Source organism: Ailuropoda melanoleuca, chromosome 1 (genome assembly GCF_002007445.2).
Source record: "Ailuropoda melanoleuca isolate Jingjing chromosome 1, ASM200744v2, whole genome shotgun sequence".
In the NCBI taxonomy this organism is placed as follows: domain Eukaryota; kingdom Metazoa; phylum Chordata; class Mammalia; order Carnivora; family Ursidae; genus Ailuropoda; species Ailuropoda melanoleuca.
The window spans coordinates 90,226,917-90,247,558 of NC_048218.1; the positions used below are offsets into that span (position 1 = coordinate 90,226,917).

General features: G+C 40.9%; 1 protein-coding gene across 6 annotated transcripts in view; it reads right to left on the reverse strand.

Moving 5' to 3' along the window:
* FNDC3B (fibronectin type III domain containing 3B) overlaps positions 1–20,642 on the reverse strand; it is a 339,887-nt gene that overhangs the window by 123,739 nt on the left and 195,506 nt on the right. For all 6 annotated transcript variants that reach the window (XM_034662802.1, XM_034662824.1, XM_011227894.3 and 3 more), the window contains 2 exons: positions 19,001–19,244; positions 15,275–15,565 (listed from right to left, as the gene is read on the reverse strand). In XM_034662802.1, the coding sequence (XP_034518693.1) occupies positions 15,275–15,565; positions 19,001–19,244 (535 nt within the window). The remainder of the gene's footprint in view (positions 1–15,274; positions 15,566–19,000; positions 19,245–20,642) is intronic.

Here is a 20,642-nt window from a genome sequence, read left to right on the forward strand (position 1 = left end):
TGGATTCTCCCCAGAACTGTAGGAGATCCCGTTTCTGCTGTTTTAAGCATTGACTGTGTGGTAACTTGTCAGTCCCCAGGAAGCTAATACACAGCCTAGAGGAACGCTCCGCTGTGCCAAGCATCTTCACTGACAGCGGTACTCCTATGAAGACAGACAGAACAAAGCCAAAATAAATGAACCGGGTTCAAAGTGTGCGCCAGGACTGTGCTGCGGTTTAATCACAGATGTTTATTTTGAGTCCATTCTTCTACTGATACAGAACTGGAATTTGCTATTGAATTTTTAGAAGGTGACAACAGACTGTCACCGCACTGTATTATCCCAAATCTGGCACAGGGATAAAAAAGATTGAAAATACTGACGTCTACCCCTGCTCAAATGCAGTTTCTTTGTCACAGAAATTTATGCCTATCTTTCTCTTTTGATTTTCCATTTTTTCCATCTTGTGCATTAAAATGATTCCAAAATGCTGAGGGAACATCTGCTCACAACAGTGTAACAGAAAGACAGACAAGATACTTTCCAATGAGCCTGATGGCAGAATGTTCTTTTGGTAGCAGATACTATGTACAGTGCCCATAAATCCAGGCCTGAAAATATTCCCTGAAGACGTATGAAGTCGGATAAAACTGAAAAATTACACACAAGAGTTTCCACAAAACATTCGTCTAATGCCTCAAATTCCTCTTGGAAAAAAAAAGTAATTTTCCAGGAACAAAACCACCAACTAAATAAAGTATAATTAACATAATCGTTACCTATGATACCACTTGTCTAGGGGTGGTTTATTTTTCATTTTGGTGTCTCAGTCACCAGCATTAATCAATAGGACTCTAGCCACTGTTTTCAAGTAGATGTCTTGGACACCGTAACCTTATTCCATTTTATGCCTTGGTAGCTTTCTAAAATCCATCAATATCCTGCCTTAAACACGTAACTGATCCACTGCACCCCAAGAATGTCACTTGTGGGGCACCTGGGTGACACAGTCCGTTAAGCCAGTTAAGCACTGCCTTCGGCTCAGGTTATGATCAGGGGTCCTGGGCTTTCGCCTCACGTTGGGCTCCCTGCTCAGCAGCGGGTCTGCTTCTCCCTCTCCCTCTGCCCCTCCCCCCAATTTGTGCTTGCAAAGGCACTCTCCCTTTCTCTCTCAAATAAATAAACAAAATCTTAAAAAAAATATATCACTTGTGATATGCTGACTACAAAAATTAGCCTATTAATTGGGCCAATCATCTGCACTCCTCAGTGTTCACGGTTTTCTCTTCCTAAGCCTCTTATTCTTTCTTAACACGGAAAACAGTAACACCGAGAGAGGCAGAGCAATGGGTGAAAAACAGAACAGAGATACACACTGCAGGATACTGATCATTACCGATCATACTGGGGATCTGGAATATTGAGTTCAATCATACATTTTTTTTAAATCATAGAATTTCTTTTTTTAAAAAAGATTTGATTTTGCGAGAGAAAGAGAAAGAGAGCATGTGCGTGTGAGAGCACACAAGGCGGGGAGGGGCAGAGGGAGAAGCAGACTCCCCGCTGAGCAGGGAGCCCGATGTGGGAGACTCGATCCCAGGACCCTGGGATCATGACCTGAGCTGAAGGCAGCTGCTTAATCGACTGAGCCACTCAGGGGTCCCTAAATCATATTAATATTCAATTGTTTTTGACCAAACCCCCCCCCCCAAAAAGCCAGTTTCCTATGGACCTATCCAATATTATGAATGAACCCTACAGATAGTTCTAAGCGTCACTGGAAGTGTCAGGCTCTCCTCACACACCAAACCTTTTCAGGAGCTATGAACAGCAGCCGCCTGGACACATACCCCCTCATCCTCTTATCTGGGGCTGGTTACTCACTGGGGAGATTAAGGAAGAACAACATGGACAAAAGGGGTGAGCGGGAAGGAAACGGGGAAGGAAGGGGACGCAGATAATCAACCATGTGGACTGCGCTCCTGTAAAAGAAGGGCCATGAAGTTAAACCGAAGGGCTATCTTCATCGTTTTCTTCAGATGAGCTCAATGAGCTTGAAACCTAGTCTTACAATAAGAGCAAGTTTTGAACTATTCTTCTGTAAAAGTAAATGGGTGGAGAGCTATAGCTGTAATAAAAATCAAGTACTAGAAAATTCTACTTCCTTGAAAGCAAAACAAAATACTCCAGGATTTTGAAAAATACCCCAGTAGTAAATGAACAAGTGAATGAATAAAAAGTTCTGAATTTTAAAAGTATCAGTGATGATAACTATAGCAGGACAAGGAAGGCAGGGACAGCGAGGAGGGGGAATAAACGAATTCACAGAATTTAAAAATGCAAAGAATAAAGTAGGAGAAAAAGAGAAGAATGTGTGAGACTCCTAATTTCCGGTCTACAACATTCCACAGGCTATCGGGTGCAGAAAACCGAAGTTCTGAAAGCTTATGTAGAGGCTAATGTTTAAAAGGACCGTGAGTGCCTCCCATTCCCACGATGGACAGCACAAACGCAGAATGCTAACCAACTGGCCTTGAAACGATTTAGAAGAAATGACGCAGCAAACAGGCACAGAGACACTGCCGACTCATGGACATCAGTAGGAAATCTTACTGATTCTACAATGCATGTATCTTACTACCTGAAATCGAACCTATCTTTCTAAAACACTAGTATGGCAGGTACTTAAACTTAACAGAGACAGCTTTGCCCTCACACATGATCTTCCTAGAGGGTACTGAATCCACTAAATCCAGAGGAATCAATGGAGAATAATACTTCACGGACACGGAAACCTTCAAGGAAATGAAAACACGGTTTCAAATTGAAGACTGTCTGCAATCAAATTGAAGCCATCTTCTCATGGATGATACTGTGAAAAGTAAATAATAAATTAATGGTGTCAATGGGCTTCAAAAAAAAACTTGACAGCTGAAGAATTAAGGCACTAATAACCATTTTTGACTTAAGTAACACATGATTTTTAACCAGTTTTCAAAAGCTGCTGGTATCTTACGGAGTTCCTTGGAGCAACATTCCACTAAAATATAAATCTCTGTGAAAGACTAAATATTTTAATGTGCTTGGCAAAATACTTAAATAGTTTTGAGGAACTCAGTGAACCAAAATATGGCAATTTCTCCAACCCTCTTGGTTTAAAGGATCTTGCTGTTCCACAGAATCATATGTGTCTTTTCAAATCATAAGAAAAAAGAGGTCAGTTTAAGTTCACTGTGTGAAGTAAAACTAGCAGTAATAAATGCATTTATGAAAATTAAAAAAAACAAAAAAACAAAAAACAACCCAGCTGTTGGCAGACCTAGCTCTTCCCTCTTACTTCCTCATGTTGCTTTCATGGGGTAGTTCTAATAAGTCTAGAAAGCAAAATCTGGTCATTTAATAGAAATGCCATCCACATTCCTTCTTATTATAGTTAAAGGTAAATAAGAGAGAACTTTCTCTATTCAGAAAAAAACAACTGCATTTTAAAGTCACCTCAGTTTGTAACAGGACCTAAAAGTAACCACACCATCTTCAATGAAAGCTGGCTACTTTTAACAAAAGCACACGCACCCAAGAGTAAAGATAAACCCTTTCCTTGTTGGTTTTTAGCTAAAACCAAAAAAAGGAAAATGTCTATATTTCCAGTTTGTAAGCACATCAAAACTCTCAAGACATCACTTTTACTACCTATCACCTCAAATTTTTATTTTGCTTATCAAATCCACGTACCCTCACAGCAGATGCTCTAATCCAGCCCAGGAGGAAGGCCCCAGTGTCGGCAAAGTCCAGACAGGAAAAGAGTTTGATTCACACGGAAATTTGTTCCCTGGAGCCGCCAACAAAAGGACTCAAGGACCACAATGGAGCAAAGAGGCTCTCCCCTCTCCACCCTACTCCGCTGCAAAATGTTCACCCAGTGAGAGGAATGGAAGGTATAGAAATGGAACCAGGAATCCCCTCTGATTTTCTGTCTCTCGTTTTTCCCAAAGTAATGCTATTCCACCTTCCATCTAATTGTCCCTGTCTACTGTTTGTTCCTTTCATTCTCCTTGTTCTCCTACCTCTACCGCTTCCTTTTATTGTCACTGTGTCACTCCCTGGGGGCCCTTCTCATTTCTCTCTGCCTCCTGATTTCCACAGTCTCCCTGAAGCATCACAATTCCCTTTTGTGCCTGGAACAAATCAACCCCACCACTGTCACCTGGTCTTTCCTGCCCTTTTCTGAGCAGAACACGTACATGGAAAGCCCCATTCTTCTGATACAGCTGGAAAGAAGTTAGGATCTTGGCAGGGGGGAGGGGGGTGTAGTTTTTTGAACCGCGAATTTAGCACCAGAGGTGGAAATAAGGAGGAAATTCTATAATCAGCTAAAAGACATTAACACTTTATTTTGTGAATCCTAAATCACATGCACTAAGCTAGTATCACCATTGTTTCCCTCGGACGGGTCCTATTTCACACTTGTGTTCTCCACTCATTTCTTAATAGAATTTCAAGGTCTTATTAAAGCACCCCAAATTGGAAAATAGTAATACGGTCTGTGACAATGTGGTGTCCGTGGTGTGTGGGGTGTCTGACAACGTGGCAAATTAAATTTAAACTAAATGCCAAGGCTGGTCATGGCAGAAAAGAGGAACTTTTCTGACTACAACTATCACATTATAGTGCACTGAGCCTACAAACCCGCCTCTTCATACAGCAGTTATACGGAGGGATCCCAGACGACCACCCCACAGAAGGAGATCCAGTGACATGATCAAAGTTGACATAACAGCTGGAAAGTGGCCCAAATTCCATCACAAATGGTTAGACTATTTCAGATGGAGTATTAATAGAAATGGTTTCTGGCTCCACACACCATGTGGTGGCCAGCCTCTGTGATGCAGTCCTCTGCTCCCCTGTCCCATGACCATCTTTTTCTCGTGGTATTCAGACCTCTGTGCCTTCTGCGATCTATCAACAGACACAACGTATGACCGACAGGATATGAGCAATGGGATGTGGAAGTGATGGCTGTACGACTTCTGAGGTGTAAGGAAAGATTGTGAAAGCTTACGAAACGGAGCGAGTTTCCTAGTTAGCTTAACCACTTGGGTTAACTAACTGTCCTACAGCAAGCAGTCTCGGCGTTGGCAAAATAAATACAGACAAGCTGCTGTTCGCCCAAGTCATCTCCGGCTAACCTCTTCCCCCACTTTTTTTCCAACACCAGCAAAGTTATTTAAAGGAGTCCAGAGGCTGAGCAGGTTCAGACATGGAGTCAAGCTGACCCAGCACGCTCTCCTCCTCAGTCTCAGAAGGGAACCCCGCCCAGAGGAGGCAGAGGAAAGATGAGGAGGGCTGAATTCCATTCTTACTCAGGGTTCTTCAGGTTGTTTATGGATAGCAACAGTGAAGAGAATTTGGGGGGCTGGCTGCTCCACAGGACCCTCTCGTACCCCAAGTCCTTGGCAGAGGTGTTACTCAACACCGACCCCGACTGCAGGACGCCTCGCCCCGCGCCACTCTGAGGGGCACGCCCCCAGGCTGCTGGGGTTCTGCCCACATGACCCACGGGAGGCAGTTCTCATTCTTTCCTCACCCCTGCTCTGTAACACTTTTAAAGCAACTGAGCGTCTGAAATTGTATGGAGAGTTCACAACAGCTTCTGAAATAAATGCTATTAATTACCCCCATTTTATACACAGGTGAAGAAACTGAAGCTTTGAGAGATGAACCATCTTGCCCAAAGGCACACAGCTCCCAAGTGGGACAAACCTAGAACTGCAGGGTCCCAGCCAGTAAGTCATTCTGCTTCTAAGTCGGGCACATGTGTGATGCTGACCTCTGACCCAGGTAAATTCAGAATTCAACTTAGCTAAATGAGAGAATAGCGTGTAAAAGTTTCAATTCAATAAAATTGAAGGTTCCATATGTACCAGAAACAAACCATGTCATCACTTAGACCTGCTGTTTAAAGGGTTCTTCGGAATGCCATGTATTTTACCAACACGGGTTCTGATGTCATCTAAGTGCTGCTAGGACCAGTTCCCAAGAAAGCAAAAAGGCTGAGAAAATAATATGGATGCATGGAGTTAAGTACTACGTATGGTAGAAACTCATCAAAATTCTGCCCCCAGTCTTCGGGTGAACGTTCATTTCGAAAGAAAACTCAAAGAATGTTTTCACATGTTATCTTTCTATATGTAAGGGAAAAATGTGAAACTTCAAGTATGATTTAATGGGTTAAGACTCCTTCAATTGACATGACAAAAATATCTCATCCTGTCCCTCCGAAGAATCACGTCATCACATCGTTAAACATCTTTAAAACATTCCAGACTGCAAGAATGATGCGGGTGGGGGGAGGAAGAGGGCAAAAGGCAGAGAGATAAGCGATGGGACTTTAGATAAAGACACACCTACACACACTATTCATTAGCAACAACTCGGGCCACCCTAGTTTCCTCCTTGCCGAGCCACACGGGCCTCTGCACCAGGAAAGTCAGTCGACACCTCTGTAATGAAAAAAAAATCAACATACTGGAATCTTAACAGAGAAGAGAGTTCACTCGTCTTTGGATTTCTCCAGCTCCCGCCTTCAGAGGATAATGCCCAGGTCAGAAAGCACATGTCAACAAACAGCACATTCCTTCTGAAAACAGCCTTCTATCCCCAGGCCTGTCTCCTTCGCCATCCCACACGTAGGCAGCTGTTGCAGGAAGTCTGCTCAGACCTCCACCAGCATCACTCAGAGGCCTCCAAAACCAGAGAAGGGATCTGGCAGCCCACATCTGAAATGGAAAAGAGGGTGTTAACTGCCCCAGTTTCCGGCTAGAAAGAATGTCTCTTGCATTTTGAGCCAGGGGTCCACATATTGTCCTTTAAAAAAAAAAATCGAAGTTATTTGGGCTTGTTTGGATTATTTTCACTTTCAGACTGTACTTGGCAGAAAGATGGGTGAATTCCACTGACCTGAGCTCACTTTTAATTTTTTTCATGTTTTCTTGATATTTTTGCCATGCTCAGGATTCATCTACAGCTGCAGACAAGTGAAAACACACAGGATTTATCTGCAGCGACAGACTAGAGAGATGGCGCACGGATGGGAATCCACGTAGAGGCCGCATATTTTCAAGTGCAGTACGGAAAGCGCCCAGTGCAGGAGCAAGGAGAAACCCCACAGCCCCACCACAACCAGACTGTCTTCCCAGACACCCTGTCTGAGCATGCCTAGGGGGGTATGCGCTCAGGAGATCCAAGAGCTTGCAAGTGAAAGAAGCCACTGGCCACTCGGGAAGTGTGCAAGCCCCATTAAATAGCTTATTTTAAACAGAAAAGCACCAGTGTTATCTCTTATAGGGAGCCAAGACCAGAGATTCCAGAAGAAAACCTGCCTTGCCTCCCAACATTCCATATCTTATTAACATTTGGTTCCTCCTTCTGAACAAAGGGGACCACTGTCACTTGCCGGGCACAGGTGGAAGAGCCACCCCCTCCCGGAGCCCATGCCATCCTGCAAGAAGAGAAACTCCAAGGACTCCCAAATGGTCACAGTCTCAGACCTCGAGAGGAAAACACCACCCCCACCGTACTACTGTAATTCTTATCTGCAAGAATGAATGAGCTTTCAAGCTAAGTTTGGGTAAACAGACGCTGGGGTCAGATTCTGGTTTCTGAGCAGTGACAGCAAAATATAAAAGAGAAAAACATGTCGGGGAGGCCCATCTGAGAAGGAATTAGAACACAAAAACCTGATAATAAGGGAAACTGCTTGGGTCAGAAGGCAACTTGTGATCTCCGAAGGAGAAAAGCATAAGAATAATGCTTTTGTCACCAGCTTCCAGTGTTACAACCAGAAATTATGACTCTATGTGGTGGAATTTCATCTGAAGTATAACTGAATCTTTGGATTGTCGACAAATCCAAAGGTCAAAGGTCAAATGCCAAAAGTATGCTGTATCCTCGTTTTCTTCTATATTTGGAATTCTTACCATTTTGTCCCAATTCTTTCCCACATGGCAGTGAAGTTCTAGAGGCCTCCACATCAGCTACTACCTATATGTTAGCGACAAAACTGGAGCTCTCCCACCAACAGTACAAGCTTATCGTTACCCTGGTATGCTACAAAAGGATGTGCCTCAACCTAAATCAAGTGTTTTAACTGAGTGCCTCCCAGAGTCTTCCCATTTTATTTTATTTTTTCAACTTAAATTCAATGAATTAACATATACTGTATTATTAGTTTCAGAGGTAGAAGTCAGTCTTAGACCCAGTGCTCATCACATCACGTGCCCTCCTTAAAGTCCATTAAAAACTCAGTTAAAAATTGCCTAGTACTCAAAGGGCCGGAGGCTCTCAAGCGTTCCTGGGCCTACTCCCCAGCTGGAAAGTCTAGGGAAACAGACTGCGGGGCCTCACTACCGTATCTTACAATTCCACTAAGGTTTTAAAATGCACAAGTAATGAGTGAGAAAGACATCCTCACTGCTGGGATAAACCTACTGATGAGGGAAAGGTCAGCAGTGTCAATTGCACACACGACACACCCCTACACACAACGTGGAGACTGTGAGCATGTTTGTTCGCTAACTCTCTCTCTCCCTGTCCCACCCCAGACACGGACAGACAGACAGACGCACGTGCGCACACACACGCCCATAATTAAAGGGATTGCTTAGGTCTTTTTTGTATCATCAGACAGTGGATCCTCACCAAAGTTTTTATTTTTTACTCTGGATTCACATAATCCTTTCCAAAACAGCACTGGTAGCTAACCTTTTCCTCCTTTCTGAGGATATATGATAATGGGACTACAACTCAGATTGAAAATTGTGGGATTTCAGCTTCAAACCTGTAACTGCTGGGTAACTTCCTTAATGTCATATGCTTTGGTTCATTATTGAGGATAAAAGGGAAGGAAGGAAACTTCCTTCTCACTCAGTGACACACACCAGTAAGTTCTTTAGTCTCTGTGATGAAAGACAACAGGGCAATTTTAACTGGGTCTTGGCCACAGAACAGTCTTGAGACCCATGCACTGGGCAATATTCTGCAGATGAGAACAAATTTTTCCATACCATATGATTCAGCAATTCCACTATGGAGTATTCATCCAAAGAAAACAAAAACACTAATTTGAAAAGATATATGCAGCCCTGTGTTCACTGCAGCATTATTTATAGTGGCCATGCCATGGAAGCAGCCCCAGTGTTCACTGACGGATGAACTGAAAACACACACACACACACACACACACACACACACACACACACACACAGAGGAATATTACTCAGCGATAAAAAAGAATGAAATCTGGCCATTAGCAACAACATGGATGTCCCTAGAAGGTACTATGCTTACTGAAGTAAGTCAGAGAAAGACAGATACATACTGTATGATTTTACTTACATGTGGAATGTAAAAAAAACCCAAACAGGTGGACAAATAAAACCAAACAGATATAGAGAACAGACTGGTGGTTGCCAGAGAGGAAGGGGGTTAGTTGGTGGGGGAAACAGGTGAAGGGGATCAAGATGTACGGACCTCCAGTTATAAAACCAGAAAGTCACAGGGAGGTAGCGTGCAGCATGGGGACTACTGTCCAGAATACTGCATTGCAAATTTGAAAGTTGCTAAGAAATTGAATCTCCAAAGTTCTCATCAAAAGAAAAATTTTTGGTCACTTTCTGTGGTGACAGACAGTGACCAGACTGAGTGTCGTGATCATTCAGCAACGTATACACATGTCTGGGAATGGAGGCTGTAGCTTTCAAAGTCTAAGGTGGGCTTGAGCATACAGAAGGCACTTCTGGCTTACAGCGGAAGGAGCTGCAGGAGGAGGGCCTGAAGGAAAGAAGGAGGGTCACCAGACAGGAGGGTAGAGAGACACCTGTTTCGAGAAGGGGATGTCCTGGATAAAAGGTGATTCTAAGACAACACGAGGGAGAAAGCAAAAATATTCAAGTAACAAGGGTGACCGTTATCCTGGGGTGTTAAGAACTGAACTAGGCTACTTTTAATATTTAATAAAGAGAATTAGAATACCTATTTTACAGATGATACAGAGATTCAGGGAATACTAAAAGCAAATAGTTAGCAAGTTGCAAAGCCAGATCAATTCTAAGCCAAGGAAGCCAACTAACAAAGTCCCAACCATTCTATACCCACAGCACACCAGCTCCAGGTAGTACGAAGAAACATGAAGCCAACATTCCTCTAAGGTACCGTGGGACTCTGTCCTGCCTAAGCTGTTTTCCTGAAGGTACCAGTAAATGAAAGGAAGGGCTGGCTGCAGGGCAGTATCTGTAGAGGTATAGAACTCTTCCTAGGGGGAAGAAATGGTACAACAGCTACGTGTGTTCAAATGGAAGAGCTATTCTAGAAAACAAACCAATTACGAATACAGAATTCATTCCACAAATATTTGCTGTGTACCCACTATGTGCCGGAAGTAATTCTAGGAGGTGAACACAAGGAACTAAAGTTCCTCCCTCCCATTGTGCACAGCTCAGTGAACCATACCTACTGTAACCATCCTTAATTTTAGTTCTTAAGAACAGTAGTTCTTACTTGGCTGACATCACCTCCAGTGGAGGACTGATCAAACGAACCAACAAAAACCCATGAGGCCAGATCAGGTGAAGACATTCTGATTTAGTAAGTCTGAAAACGAGGTTCAGGGATCTATTTTGGTTTTTTGTTTCTGAATCCAGAATGTTAGTTTATTTCATTTGATCTACTCTATTTTATTCATCTGCTTATTCTTTCATATTTCATTTTTAAACAATATCTGATTCATTTGGGGTTTTTTCTTTTAAAATATTTACAACTGGAAGTTCGCCCCTCCTAATCCTCTTCACCTATTCTGCCCATCCCCCTACCCCCTCCCCTCTAGCAGTTTGTTCTCTGTATTTAAGAGTCTAGTTTTTGATTTTTAAGATTCCACATATAAGTGAAATCATATATTTGTCTTTCTCTGATTTATTTCACTTAGCATAATGCCCTCTCTAGATTCATCCATGTTGTTGCAAGTGGAAAGATTTCATTGTTTTATGGCTAAATATTCCATTTTATATACATGTATCACTTTTCTCTATTTCTCTATCCATATGTCTATCAGTGGGTATGTGGGTTGCTTCCATATCTTGGCTAACGTAAGTAATACTGCAATAAATATAGGGGTACATATCTTTTTGAATTAATGTTTTTCTTTGGGTAAATAACCCGTAGTGAAATCACTGGATCATATGGTAGGTATAGTTTTAATTTTTTAGGAACCTCCATACTGTTTTCCACAGTGGCTGCACCAGGTCACATTTCTACAACAGTGCATGAGGCCTCCCTTTTCTCTACATCCTCGCCAACACTTGTTATGTCTTGTCTTTTTGATACTAGCCATTCTGACTGGTGCAAGGTGACATCTCAAGGTTTTGATTTGTATTTCCCTAATGAGCATCTGCTCATGTGCCTGTTGGCCATCTGTAGGTCTTCTCTGGAAAAATGTCCATTCAGGTCCTCTGCCCATTTTTTTCATTGGATCGGGGTTTTTTTGTTTTTGTTTTTTTGGGGTGTTGAGCTGTAGAAGTTCTTTATATATTTTGGATATTAACCCTTTATCCGTTATATCATTTGCAGATGTCTCCTCATATTCAGGAAACTGCCGTTTCATTTTGTTTTGTTTGCAAAAGCTCTTTATTTTGTGTGGTCCCAATTGTTCATTTTTGGTTTTGTTTCTCTTGCCTGAGGAGACATGTCCGTAAATATGCTGCTAAGGCCCACGTCCAACAGATTATTGCCTATGTCTTCTTTTAAGAGTGTTACGATTTCGGGTCTCACATTTAGGTCTTTAATTCATTTTGAGTTTATTTTTGCGTAGGGTGTAAGAAAGTGGTCCACCTGCATTCTTTTGCATGTAGTTACCCAGTTTGCCCAGCACCATTTATAAAAAAGACTGTCTTTTCCTCACTGTATATTCTCGCGGCTTTCGTTGTAGATTAACTGACCATATAACTGTGGGTTTATTTCTGCATTATCCTGTCGCACCGATCTACGTGTCTATTTTCCTGCCAGTACCAGACTGGTTTGATTGCTACAGCATTGTGGTGTATCTTGAAATCTGGGATGGTGATACATTCAGCTTTTCTCTTCTTTCTCAACACTATTCTGGCTATTCGAGGTCTTTTGTGGTTCCACATGAATGTTAGGGTCATTCGTTCTAGTTTCTGGGAAAAATGTTACTGGTATTTTGATAGGGACTGCACTGAATCTGTAGATTGCTTTGGATAATATGGACATTTTAACAATATTAATTCTTCCAATCTATGAGCATAGAGTATCTTTCCATTTGTTTGTGTCCTCTTCAAATCCTTCCATCAATGTCTTAGTTTTCAGAATACAGATTTTTTACCTTCTTGGAATACGGTCATTCTAGATGGGCATGTTTCATTCATTAATAATGCACTTAAGGTCGTTTTATCTCTTTTTATACCTCAACAGCATTGGGTAATATTCCATTGTCTGCATACACCATAGTGTATTTACTTACTGGAGGACATTGAGGTTGCTTTCAGGTTTGGGCAATTATGAATACTGCTGCTATGAACACTTGGGTGTAGGTTTTTGTCAGGACCTAAGTTTTCAATTCATTTGGGAAAGTGAATACTTAGTTGTTGTTTTTTAAAGATTTTATTTATTTATTTGAAAGAGAGAGAGCACGAGCAGGGGGAGGGGCAGAGGGAGAAGCAGGCTCCCCACTGAGCAGGAAGCCCGATGTAGGGCTCCATCCCAAGACCCCGGGATCATGATTGAGCTGAAGGCAAACGCTTAATCGACTGAGCCACTCAGGTGCCCCGTGAATACTTAGTTTTTAAATCCAACATGTAAACCCCTCAGATCCTTACTGAAATGAGGCAGAAAACATAATACTCTGATTCTTTATTTCATGGCTAAACCATGTGGAGAGTTGCACTTGAGTGGTTTTGAGAAGGTAAAAAAAATGCAATGAGAAAAGGAGCAACAGACCGAGTCCAGACTAAAGCAGATATAATAAATTTTTTCTAATTTTTCATTGCAAAACACACATTCCTCTAAGTGCATAACGAAAGTGATCTCACTGTTACTATCATCACCATGTTTTCTACATAATAGCAAAGAGCTTAAGGTGCTCAAAATAATTATACTCTCATTCACTACCTAAAAGGCCCAAATGTTTGTAAATATATAGATGTTAGCAAACATTTCAGTATAGACTGCAGTGCAAATCCATATCCTCTCTTACAGCTGTGAGTATATTAAAAACTAGAGGCACGTACACATTTAGACATGTGATATAAAATAACTGCATAGATAAGGAAGATATTTATTTTTTGCCATACTTAATCCATAATTACATTAGTTTTATTTACTAACTGTAACCCTGATTTATCTTATTTTCTTTCCTTTTCTCTTTGCCCCTTGATCTTACTCAAATTTATTCTGACTCTGTCATATATATCTATGTCATCTGTCTGAAGTCTTCGTTGGTGCAAGACAGGGAAAAAATTATTAGAGAATGAATCAAATAATCAAGGTAGTTCAAACCTCATTAAGCTCTCTGAAGACTGCTTCTATATTCCTTTTCTCTTTTTTATAAACTAAAATTCTCTTTAGAAAAACTTATTTCTAATTTTTTTGTGTGAATTCCCTTTCATGCCCATAGTTAAAAAGTCTAACATTGCTAGTCATCTAATTTCAAACTTAAGAGTTTGTATTGTCAGTTGACTAAAAATTACTTTAAATGGAGAAATAGCACTATACCTAAAAAAACGACCTAAAGGCCTCTTAAACTTTGGGTCTCTTATATCTTGTTTATGCCTTGTTTAGTAAGATTATAATGCATGATAACTGCATAAAACTTGGAAAAATATAGGAAAAAATAAAGAACAAAATTAAAAGAATCTATAACTCATTTTACTCAGAGAAATTACTGGTCACTTTTTACTGTATCTTACTATTCCTCTTTTTAATGTTACAGTTCACTCACTCAAAAATAAAATGGGGGGAAACGTTATTGCCAATGGCTGGTTCTACCTCAGTTTCCTCAGCCCCAAAAGAGTCCAGTCTTCCCTACACAACCAAACATGAACAACATCCATCTCTGTCATTCACAAACACTTTCTCTCTCTCTCTCTCTCTCTCTCTCTCTCTCTCTCTCACACACAGTCCCTATTCCTATCTGGATGAGGTCTGATAAAATGGAGTATATTTAATGAGTGCTATAATCACTTCTTATCCTGTCTTTCATAGTCGCTCATATCTTTACATACTTATATTTGTAAACTCAGCTAGCTTTTTGAAATGTTACCTTATTCTGCTCCAATTAAGTCAGCCTTCTCTACGTGCCCATATCAAAAGCCTGTTTTTTTTTTTTAAGATTTTATTTGTTTATTTGACAGAGATAGAGACAGCCAGCGAGAGAGGGAACACAAGAAGGGGGAGGGGGAGAGGAAGAAGCAGGCTCAGAGCAGAGGAGCCTGACGTGGAGCTCGATCCCATAACGCCGGGACCACGCCCTGAGCCGAAGGCAGACACTTAACCGCTGTGCCACCCAGACGCCCCCAAAAGCCTGTTTTTAACTCCTGTGGCATCAAAATTCGGTGGTTTCTAAATCTTGGCTAAAAACTTGATTTAAAGCACATATACCTTCTTCCCCAAATTAACTGATCTATAGCCAAACGACTCATCTACAAAAAAACACATGCCCTTTGGAGCTGATGTCTCATATGCGGTGACCTTATTTCTTCCATCTCATTCTTGGGCAATGAACACTTTATTCAGAATGCAAAGGTGGCATTAAATAAGAACTCATGCCTTAACTAAGCAGAAATACATTCCTATTCCACAATGATAAATTTCACTACAGAACCAAGTAATTACATCTGGTTTTATGAGGTATAATTATTTTCAGAGTTAAACTTCTGAAAGACTTCTTAGAAAGACTGTTTTACTTTGGATCTCCTCCCTGCCAGTCTATCTGGAGTGAAACAACAGGAAGTGGGCTAATATGAAAACCCGTTTGGATACTTGTTACTGAGCTTATGTAAAATGTCACGTGGCACTTGTGACCAAAAGATATTTCTGCCATAAACTATTAATAAAAAAGAGGATACGATATTCTACCCTTACTGAGAAAACGATCAGAGAGGATCTAACCAGTCATTCTAGTAGGAAGACCAATTGCCATGAAAAAACACTGTTATGTACAAGATGTTTCTTTTAGGATGTTCAGCTCCATGGTTCACTCTTTACAGCAAACATCTCTGCACATTACCTTGCAAATCTGAGTCATTAGACTTTGGACTGCTCCTTGCTCGCCGCTCCGTTTTCTTGATCCCTGGCCCGCCACCGCTGCCCCCTCCGCTGCCTCCGCCACCACCAGCACTGTGGCCCTTCCCGTAGCCGTTGTACACGGGTGTACAGTTGCTTTTATAGATAGAAGACGGAGGGCTATTGAGGCGGTTCTGGCGGTCAATCTGGCGGTCTTTCAGTTTTTTGTGCGGAGGCTTGCTGTACTGGTCTTCCCGGGTAATGTAGCTTGACATGCCGTAGAGTGGTATAATTTCTGAAATGGAGGATGGTGACAAATGTAAGCTCAGTCTGCATCTTTTTTTTTTTTTAGATTTTATTTATTTATTTGTTAAAGAGAGAGAGAGGGAGGGAGGGAGGGAGAGAAAGAACAAGCAGGGGGAGCAGAAGGCAGAGGGAGAGGGAGAAGCTGACTTCCTGCACAGCAAGGAGCCCAATGGGGCTCAATCCCAGGACCCTGGGACCATGACCTGAGCTGATGGCAAGACGCTTACCCGACTGAGCCACCCAGGGGTCCCTGAATCTACATTTTCAATAAGAAATTTTAAATGGTCAAAAGACCTGGCTCCTGAAAGAAGTTTAAAAGACTACTAGAGTAAATATTTTTAATTTTACATATATATAAAATACATGCTTAAAATGTTCCCATTCATTTTGAACCAATCGAGGAATAATCATTAAAAACTATATTGTGTGAAAAAACAAACAACTGTACTGTGTTCATGAATGTTCCAGAAATTATGGAAAATACTGAAGACAAAGTTCCTGTCCATGAAGAGTTCATAATCTAGTTGAATTTATATATACATTTGATTTTCCTGTCAAAATCAGTCAAAATGTAAAGAGCCAACATTTGAATGAAACTTACTAACATGATGAGATGAAAAATTTCCACTAAAAATAATCAAAGCTCACAGAATCTGGGGAGATGTTCAAAGAGAAACAGGGGTAGATAGAAGCCATCTCTGCAACCTGGTGCTGCACATAATAGGCTGTGGTCTTAGACTTCTATTCTGAAGTCATCGAGAGGCAAGATAAACCGACTAAGAACGTCACCTGGCTTCACTATGTAGATTTTTTTTTTTTTTAAGATCTTATTTATTGGAGAGAGAACGAGTGCAGGGAAGGGGGGTAGGGAGCTACCAGGTGGAGGAGGCAGAGGGAGAAGCAGATTCCCTGCTGAACAGGAAGCCCAATGCAGGACTTGATCCCAGGACCCTGGGATCATGACCTGAGCCGAAGGCAGATGCTTAACTGACTGAGTCACCCAGGTGCCCCTACTATGCAGATTTTTAAGTGACTCCAAAAAAAAAAATGGAAGTCCACAAAACAATTTCAAATCTTAGGGGAAAACATTTATTTTAAATTAAAAATGTTAAATCAAAAATTGTATTTAGGCATCAATAAAAATGACAATATATAACACAGAGATTGGGTCTTTAAATGTTTATAAGAAAAAAGGGCCCCATATGTATAGAATGACCAAATAAATTAGCATTCCAAACTGAATACTTCTGAGAGTGGGAAGGTAGCACTCCTAATCATGGCTCTGGACAAGACACCTAAACCAGGACTGTTTTAAGCATACTAGGAATGTACAGTCACCCTACATAACATAACTGACATTTCAATTGATCGATGGTAAAGCTCCACTTTTCTTTCTGTTCACATAGCTTAAGGAAGATCTTTAAAAAGCAAATCTTCACAAGGTAGCCAATTTGCACTAAAGAATGTGAAAAAACAAATGCAACCCGTCAGACTTGATTTCGGCTCAAGTCATGATCTCAGGGTCATGAGATCAAGCCCCATGTCAGGCTCCCCACTCAGCGGGGAGTCTGCTTGAGATTCTCTCTCTCTGCACCGCCCCCCCATGCTCACTCTCTTGATCTAAAAGCCTATGCCCAATTAAATCATATCCAAATATACAAAAAGGATAGTAAATGTTTTAAATATCACAATGTGTTACACTTGAGATTTAAGATATTCACCATGGACACTAACATAATAATCTTTTAAAACATATTGAAACTTACTCCTCTGGTGTAGGAAATTAAATGTTTACATTGTTTTTAGATATGTACATTGAGAAGTAAGGGAATATATAAAGGGCTTTTTTGCTTTAATTTGTTGTTTGCTTTCTTTAATTTGAAATCAATGAGGTGCTTTCATTTGTACATTATTGTACTGTGGTATTATAATGAAATTAAACCAAAAAACCCTATGAAACGAAGATGCTATTTTTTTCTTAATTCTAATGACCGTTTAAATCATACTGCTGTCTAGAATTGCCGAGGACATCATTTACGAAACAGTAACTATGCGGCATTGTACTAACACACTGCCAGCACACGGCAGGTCACACACCCTTCATCAACGCAATTAGACAGTCACCCAGGCTTTTGGTCATTAAGCTCAGATCAAATCAGACAACTCTGACAATACTCAAATATCAAATATGTTGTGTCAAAGCACTGAATACTTTCTTAAAAATGACATTCAATTAATTTTTTCAGATTTTATCCAAATGTTTTCATGGCATCTCCTCACTATGTTTTGGGGTGTTAGTTACGTCACTAGGCAGGAAGATTATATTGATGCAAATTTTTCGATGCCATCATTTCTCCATACCCTGCTATGACAGCACTTGATTCTTCTGAATTTTATATTAAGCTTCTTTCCAACTACTAAACGAACAAAAAAACCAAAACAACAAAATCAAATTCGATCCCTAAGTTGGAACAGGATATTCCATTTAAAATAACCATCTCAAATTTTTCTTTTGTTAAGAAAAAAAAATTACAATGTGAAATAAACATACAGGGAAAAAAATATATATATACATACATGATTGATAAGAGACAGTGAAGTGACAATCTGCTATGGTGTAACAGCAATGCTCGTATTTGAACCAATATAAAAAATGTCTGAAGTGATAAAATGCCTCAATGCAGAGAAGAAAATCACTTTGCAAAGCCTTAGACATGTTAGACGTCAAAGTCTCATTTTTTATGTCAATTACCTGGTTTCTTAGTATCCAATTTGATAGAAAAAGGCCTTAGACTAAACCAACACCAAGGCCGAAACTAAAAAAACGTAATGTCTGAGACTCTTTCACGTCAAGGTGAGTATCTGGCTACCAACCAGTGAAACTGGTTAAAGTAAAAACAGGCTTCAGGAGGACCACCTCGAGGGGATTCTGAGTTCTACTGGGACTACAACACAGAGCATCCGGGAAATCGAAGGATTACTGAGACCTCAGAGTCTTCTATCTCTGGAAGTTGGGCACAAAACACTTAATCTCCCTGCTACCACTCGACCATACGGATGCCGAGGCAACAACGTGCCGAAGTTCAACTTCAGGCCACCGTCACATACAAATACGCAAATGGGACACAGGAACAGAGCACACGCCACTTATTTCTTACTACACTTACTTCTTACTACCCCACCCCCTTCTCTTTGTGCAGTGGGTGGAACAGGGGGTAGAATCTTGGAAAATATAAAGATTCCACAAAGGAATCTTTGCAAGACACACTTCGAGACAAAGGAAGCTAGGAATTTCTCGTGAGCTTTCAACAGCAGGCAGATCCCCTTCTACCAGGCTCATTACAGGAGAAACAAAGGGCTCTCCGGTTCTCCTAAGCTACTTCCCAGTTTCAAGAGCTCCCAATGCCAGCAATAATCTACTCACCTTGCTCGCCGTATATTGTAGGGGGAATATGGTGCTGAGGAAAAAACTGAGGCGGCATATCTCCAGGTCCAGTAACAGGTGGGTAGTAAGCCGTGTGTGAGTTATGAATAAAATGGGGGTGGTGAGTCAGGTAGGGGGGTAGGTGATGGGTTGGAGACATGGCTGACGGGTAGCTTGGAGGGTAACACTCGGGAGACTGGGGTGTGACCACCACCCGGCGTACTCCAGTATTGTCTTCAATCACCTAAAGAAAAGAGCAGAAAGAAAGAGTGTCATATGTATTATTAGCAAACATCCTGTGAACATATATACTGTTTAATTACTTTCCTTAATTTAATTCTCTCCTCACGGAAAAAAAATTAGTGCATGTTGAATTCTGGTTCTCTAATTCAACCAGTTTTTAAATGAGTTTTAGAAATAATAATGTTTAAAATTTATGAAAATAAACTTTTCACCAACCACTTGATTCAATTACGCAAAACTTTTTGGAGAGATCAACGGCTTGATGATAAATCTTGTTTGTCTCATAAAATTTTCCAAGAAGACTTGGAAGAATACTTCTGAAGACTTCAACCAACACAACTGAATTTAATGTGTGATTTAGTTGATTTGAGCAATGACTTTGAATATAACTAAGGGTTCAGTGGTTTTCCAGAAAGAAGAGATTTCTTTGTAACAGAAATGTACTACAGGGCAGAGCTTTCCAGATCGGCCTGACAACTTTCCACCCATTCCTGCTTTAGCATGACCATTCCATTCGTACAAGAGCTTTAGGAAACAAAGGGAACATTAACTTCAGAGGCCAGGGGAGTACCAAAGGTTCATTTAATCTGGGACCAAGGATGCAGATGAAATGAGGGGATTCCAACCAATAAAAAACTCGAGCAGTACCAAATCACGACAGACACCTTTGCTCCCAAGATGTCCTGACCATGTAACGGGTGCCGTGAAGGGAGACATTAGGACGGGGGACCTGCTATGAGCAGAGGGAGCCCCATCAACACTCTTTCCACATGTTCTTCAAATGCTTTCTAACCCCCGAGGGAGGGACCTAAGGCAGTACAGTAACAACGTTTATTGCCTCTCCGACCAGCTCCATGCGACCTGCTCTCGAAACAAAGGCTTTTCTTGAGATGCAAGATAAGAAATAATACAACAGATAATCAAGAAATAATACAACCATAATCAAGAGGGAAAGCTGAGGAGTGCCAAGAACAGGAGCAGGGAAAGGCAGTCAGAGATGCTTCAGGGATCCGAAAGAACTGGTACTGCTGGGACAGCTCAGAGAGAGGCCCCTGGGTCAGGGCCTAAGAGTAAACCTAGACGCCAAAGAGACCAGCTGGCCTAATCAAGTATTTAAGACAATCAGGCACATGGTGGTAGGAAGCTTGCTTAAAAAAAATTTAAAACAACCACCACCAAAAAAAATTGAAAATTAAACTTGTATATTGAAATGGATTTCTCATTACACCTCAGGAGACTGATTATAGGCCAAAATAAAGTGACTTAATCATGTCTAAAACTTCTAATAAAAAAAATTATAATAAGCTTTGTTTTTTAAAATACCGTTTGGTACAAAACGTCCAGTTTAATCAATGTTAGCCTGTATGTGAGTGTACAAGATAGGTCTTGTTTGAATTAA